The 6,000-nt window shown below is 40.6% G+C and overlaps 1 protein-coding gene across 2 annotated transcripts in view; it reads right to left on the bottom strand.

The window, feature by feature from the left end:
- Positions 1–474: 474 nt before the first annotated feature.
- The window catches only part of MSH2 (mutS homolog 2), a 98,267-nt gene continuing 92,741 nt past the window's right edge, over positions 475–6,000 (bottom strand). Inside the window, exons 14-16 of one of the 2 annotated variants that reach the window (XM_066611882.1) lie at positions 5,423–5,670; positions 3,466–3,638; positions 475–1,234 (exon numbers count right to left, since the gene is read on the bottom strand). In XM_066611882.1, coding sequence (XP_066467979.1) covers positions 1,034–1,234; positions 3,466–3,638; positions 5,423–5,670 — 622 coding nt within the window. In that variant the 3' untranslated portion in view covers positions 475–1,033. Of the gene's footprint in view, positions 1,235–3,465; positions 3,639–5,422; positions 5,671–6,000 lie in introns of those variants that run through there. The other variant, XM_066611883.1, reaches the window with a different exon arrangement.

Below are 6,000 nucleotides of genomic sequence, written 5' to 3'. Positions count from 1 at the left end.
ATTTGAGAGTAATAATTGCAAAATTAGAATAGAGGGGAATTTCAAGGCATTCATGTAGTTCATGGGAAGCTGCACATCCTTCTGTTCAGGCACATTTGCAGGATTCCATTCCTGCAAAGAGCATCATTCAGAAACATCTATAGCTAAAACCCATTGGCTTTGGATGCAAAGGCTTTGCCCCTCGAGAACAGAAGACAAGCCCAAACCTCTTGACAATACCTTCTTATTCTGTTGTTTTCAACCCCTTTATCTGGGAAAATCTTCTTATAGTTTTGTACCATACTCTGTACCTCCTCATATTCTGCTTTCCTTTCTATTCCTCTCCTCCTCTTCTTTTATTAGCCCCCTTTTTCCTACTGTCTGCATTTTTGCCTCCATGGTTTCATAACTAAAATGCAAATTAAATACTGCCCTCAGGGAAATTATGACTGGATATAGCCTTTAGTACCAAATTAGACTGCCAACCCCATGTCAAACTCTGGCTAAGATTTTTCCGCTGAAAGGTGATAAAACTCCTTAATTATTTGTTTTTGAAAGATTCACACACTTCTTGAATCTTGAAAAACAGTATTTTATTCAAAACTTGTTCATAAAACTGGAAAAATCTGTTTCTAGTGCAACAGAATACCAACATTTCAACACTAAACTGAAGCAAGTTGTTTTAGCAATCAGAGCAAAATATCCCAAAGTGTTATCATCGGTCTACATGCATTGCTGTAAGAAAACAGTATCTGCTTCTCTTGGGGCCAGAATGATGGCTAGTGTATGGGAAGCACCGAAGTCAACAGTCACACAACTCTAACTCTTCCTCTCACCCTTGCAAGGTAAAATTCACGACATGACATCATCATGTGAATTTCCCCACCTTAGCTCAATATATTTGGCTGCCACTTGTGGAAATCGGGGAATCTACAACACAATATCATGTCACATGCCACAACTAACTAAATGCTGTAAGAGAGAAGGTGAAGAAGCAACTGCTTCTTTTGAAGGTGGCCATGTGCCTGCTCTTCTGGGTAGCTCCAACTTCAAATCATAACTCCATTTCATCTGGTGGTGTTGTTTTCCCATGTCGTTTTGCTTGGAAAATGATTTCATTCACAAAACTGTTGTTTTTTGCCAGAACTTCATCTTTTAGCAGCTTCAGCTTGGTTCTGATATCTTCCTCAGACATGTCATTTAATGGCATTGCTTTCACTTTAGAAATGAAATTCTGGATTATTTTTTCACCTTCCTAAAAGGAAAAAAGAAAACAGATGCTCAACCTTTGATTTGTGCCCTCTTTACAGGATATGTGCATTTCAGTACACACAGGAAATGGAAGACTGCTACTTTTTTGTGCTCCCTAAGGCGACTCTGTCAAGTCTAGGAAATTTAGTTTATTGAATCAATGAGAACATTTCGTACTGTGGCCCCCTGCTTTATGATGAAAAATTTGTCAATGAAAAAAGCTGCCAGATTAGCAACTGCCCAGGAGATACCTTCTCTCTCTTGTAGAAGCTTTGACTTATACAGCTCACTCACCGAAGTACATTTAATGTTTTAATTCTTTTAGGCCTTTACATTTATTCTTTAATTTGTGCAATTGTGCATCTTTCATTGATAACTGCACTATAGATAAGTTTTGCTGTAAACTGTAAACAAAACAAAAAATGCTTCAAGAACTAAATTCCAGATGGGTGGACATTTCAGGCTGCTGCAGTAGAAACAGGGAAGAATTTTGTGGCACCATAAAGACTAATTTATTGTGTCATAGGCTTCTGTGGTCTAGATGCATGAAGTTTTACTGCAGACTAAAGGCTTTCATGAGTTGTTCATATAGTTTGGTACAGCAGCTAAAGGAGGATAACTGCTGTACACCAGCAGCATTTTTCATGGTTCAACAGGACATCATTTTGTTTATCTTATTTGGTTCATCTGTCCATTCCTTTTATCTCTAACAGCTTCATCAATCACTTGTACTAACTGCTGCTCATTTCCAATACCACACAATCTACAAACCCCTTATTTTTGTTCAAATATATTTACAGGTTGAGCCTCATTATTAGCGTGGGTTCTGTTCCAAGCACTCACGTGGATGGCAAAAAACGCACTATAGCAAATCAATTTAAAAAACAAAGTTTCTTTACTCAGGTGATTTAAAAACAGCCTTGCTGATCTTTGTGATGTAAGATAAGAGTCATTAAGAAGACAATCCATCAAACAGTCATCCTCCAAGAGCAAAGCACTTCACTCAGCCCCTCCTTTCACCAATGCTCCCCTGTCTTTCACGTGCTCAGGGGGAAGGGAGGGGTCGCCTGGAGAGAGAAGGACTGATGGATTGTCAGCCAGCTGCCCTCTCTCTCTCTCTCTCTCATTAAGGAGGCTATTGTTAAAGGACTGTTCAGTTTTTTAAACTGATTTTAAAGGAATGCATTTTCCCCTTCTCCAGGGATCAGCACATTCCTTCTCATTTGCAGTGGCCATTCATGTTGAGTCAAATCCGTGTATAAATAGGCTGGACCTGTAAAAAGAATCAAGTCTCAGTCCTTTGGGAGATGACAGCCAATACTGGAAGCAAATGATTTGATTGTGTTTCTCACCATACATGGAACAGATATGTTAACATTTCCAGCATTTAAATCTGTTGGTGTTAACAAAATATATTTTGTGTGTGTGTAACATATTTTTTTTAAAAAAACTTGGTTGGAATTAAATGGTAAAATGGTATAGCAATTTATTGCGTGCTTACTGTATGACTTCTCTCAAGGACAAGTGTAGTAAAAAAAATATTTAACCAATTTTTCACTCATATTTTATATTCAAATGGTATTCCTAAATTCTTTTCCAAAAGGTATTTGATGTTTACTGCTTTGTGCTTCATCATGGAAAGAAAGCCAAGATATACAGGTGGCAGGGACTACAAAAGTATCTAATGGCGGGGTGTGTCAGGTGGAAAAGAGGAGAGGATTAAGAAGCCCAGGCAAACAGAGCAACCACCCCCTGTAAGCTCATTCACACCACTGATTCAAGATGTGTTTGCTCCCATCCAATTCATAAACAGGTACCTTTGCCTCTTCCGGTTATTCCACTCAACTTGTAATGTATTCATTCATTTTTCAGGATCTATATCCTGCCTTTTCCTGATGAAACACGCCCAAGGAGCTTCTCATCAAGAACCTTGCTTCAAGCACCCTCCTTTCAATAAACTATCAATGATAAACTGCAGTAGTCTCCCCTGCTTTACAGAGGCCTTTAGACACCGCTATAAGATCCATTCATTATAGAGGAACATTTGTTATTATGGAAAAAGAAGTGAACTTTTGGTGGTGTAATGCTATTTTAAGGACTGAAATGTTCACAGTTTCAATTTTTATTTACAGTTTGTTTAAATGGATGAAATGATTTAAAACTGAAGTTGCAAACTGTTTTGCAAAATGTGGTATGGTGGGATACAAATAAGTGAATAATGGTGGTTAAACACACCTGTTTGTCTCTGTAGCATCTCTTGGCTGCTGGCTCCCCATCATCTTCCATAGGTTTTCCAATATTTTCAAACTCTTCTAACTCCAGAGCCTTTGCCTTTGCACTCTCTATCACATGTTTTGGAAAGGCAGCCAGCTCCGCTACGTGAATACCAAAACTCTGATCACAAGCCCCTGAAAAAAGCATCACTAGTTCTCAAAAGGAAAGCTCAGCCCAGACATTCAATTCAATGACACATTTTTGTACTGGGCTAGCCAGACAAAGCATACAACTCTAGTATTGTTCCATTCCCATTGCTTAACCATTCATTTCTAGCCCCAATTCAAGACATAGTTCTTCCATTTAGGGCGCAATCCTAACCCTAACCAGCACAGACGTAAGGGCAATGCAGCTCTGAGGTAAGGGAACAAACATTCCCTTACTCTGAGGAGGCCTCCATGAGTGACACGCAACAGCAGGATGCAGCACATGTCCCACTGGCACTGGGAAAAGCACTGGAAAGCACTGACATAAGGGGTTAGGATTGCACCCTTAAAGTCCTAAATGTCTCGGGACACAGGAATCTTAAAAAATTGAAGTCCAACGAGGGTGTAAGAGCCAGGACATTTTCAATTGGGGCAAAGTGTTCTAGAATGTCCTCTCCATGGAGGCATTCACAGTACAAGAATTATTTATATTTGCCTTTTGGTGAAGATAGGGCTTTTGGTGGTGGTTGATTGCTGTTTGGGAAATTGAACAGATGTTGCTGCCAGAGTTTTGCAAATTGTTATTTCTGTATAACAGACTCAAATATTTTTGTTCTATCATTTTTATGATTTTAATTTCTTGCACTGTTAGGCAGCTTGACTTTTCTTCTAAAATTGAAAAGATACACATTTTAAACAAACAAACATAAAAAAAGCAGCTGGCTGGATTGGGTATCAGTCATCAAACCAGCCTATACCTAAGGCAGTACCTTCGGACAGCCAAACACCATTCTACTATAGCTGAAGCTGAACAAATTTGAAACTCATAGTCCAACAGATAGGGTTTTCAAGCTTTCTCATAATTACTGTCATTGAGGGCGCAATCCTAACCAACTTTCCAGCACTGGCATAGCTGTGCCAATGGGGCATGTGCTGCATCCTGCAGTTGGGGGGCAGTCATGGAAGCTTCCTCAAGGTAGGGCAATGTTTGTTCCCTTACCTCAGAGTTGTACTGCCCTTATGTCAATGCAAGAAAAGTGGTTAGGATTGCTGCCTAAGTTGTAGTAAATTAGCTAAGAGCACAATCCTAAGTGCTCCTTGGGCTGGCACAAGTCCTTTGTGCCGGCCCATTACTGTTGCAAATGTGCCATAAAGCATGTCTGTGATAACTTGTGAGTTCGGGAGGCCGGTGTGAGGACGCATGCTAGCCTCCCCACACCGGAACAAGCCCTGGGACCAGTAAGTTTGCACAGGCCTTTCCAGGCTGGTGCAGGGGTCTGGGGAGGGGCAGGTGGAGGGAGGTATTTCAAGGCAGGAGGCGGATGATAGGCAGACACATAGGTAGGCGGGGGGAGGGATCCCAGTGCTGGATCCTAACCCCATTCCTGGGCAGCCTGGGATAGCTCCGAGCAGCTCGTATTTGTGCCACCTCTTTAAGTGGTACAGATCTGAGTAGCCCCATTGGGGCTTCTTGTTGGCTAACTGCTTCAAACTGTAGTTTCATGTTCTGATTTGTAGCCACTCCCAAACTATGTTGTGAATGTTCAGATGCAATACCCAACCGTGGCAAAGTTTTCTAAAACACAGTTAGGCATTACATCTGCAAAGGACAACTGAAGGAAAGGGTAATCAGTGCAAGGTTAAGTGAAGAGGGATAAAATGTAATTCTGGAATATATAAGAGGATGTCTCTGAGGCAATCAATCAACCAACCAACCGTGTGGTAATTTCCTGTACAATAAAAGAAGATTTTTTTTCTCTATGGCATCTTACCTTTTTTCACACGATACAGCATAGTCAGGGCCCCCTCAGTAGTTAGCGCTGTGACATGCAAGTTATTCACAGTGGTAATTTGTTCAGCTAGTGCCGTCAGTTCATGAAAATGAGTAGCAAACATACAGAAGGCTCTAATTTTTCTGGCAATGTATTCTGAAATAGCCCATGCTAATCCAAATCCATCATATGTAGATGTTCCTCTCCCCAGTTCATCAATGATGATCAATGAATTTTCTGTGGCAGTTCTAAAATAAAAGCTCAATTTCAATAAGTGCTGAAATTGACAGAGATCTAAAAGCAGCACCTCACCTCACCAAAAGCACAGCCTCACCATTGCAAACTTCTGACCAATCAAAGAAACACAAGCACGCACTAGCACACACTATTGAACTTTCTCCATCACCACACTTCAAATAGCCCTCTTCAAGTGGACCTCAGAACACACGTCACGTATCCCCTCTCTTTTACAGACTCTCCCTTTACAGGGTTAGAGCCTGAAAGAAGCTAATGAACTCTAATAAGCAACACTCTCCAACTGATAGAATTGCTGCTGCTTCCAGTTCCTCATATCTCAA

This window comes from Tiliqua scincoides, chromosome 1, assembly GCF_035046505.1.
Source record: "Tiliqua scincoides isolate rTilSci1 chromosome 1, rTilSci1.hap2, whole genome shotgun sequence".
NCBI lineage: Eukaryota > Metazoa > Chordata > Lepidosauria > Squamata > Scincidae > Tiliqua > Tiliqua scincoides.
Note: the sequence above shows the minus strand (reverse complement) of the source record. Positions and strands in the feature narration are given on the sequence as shown.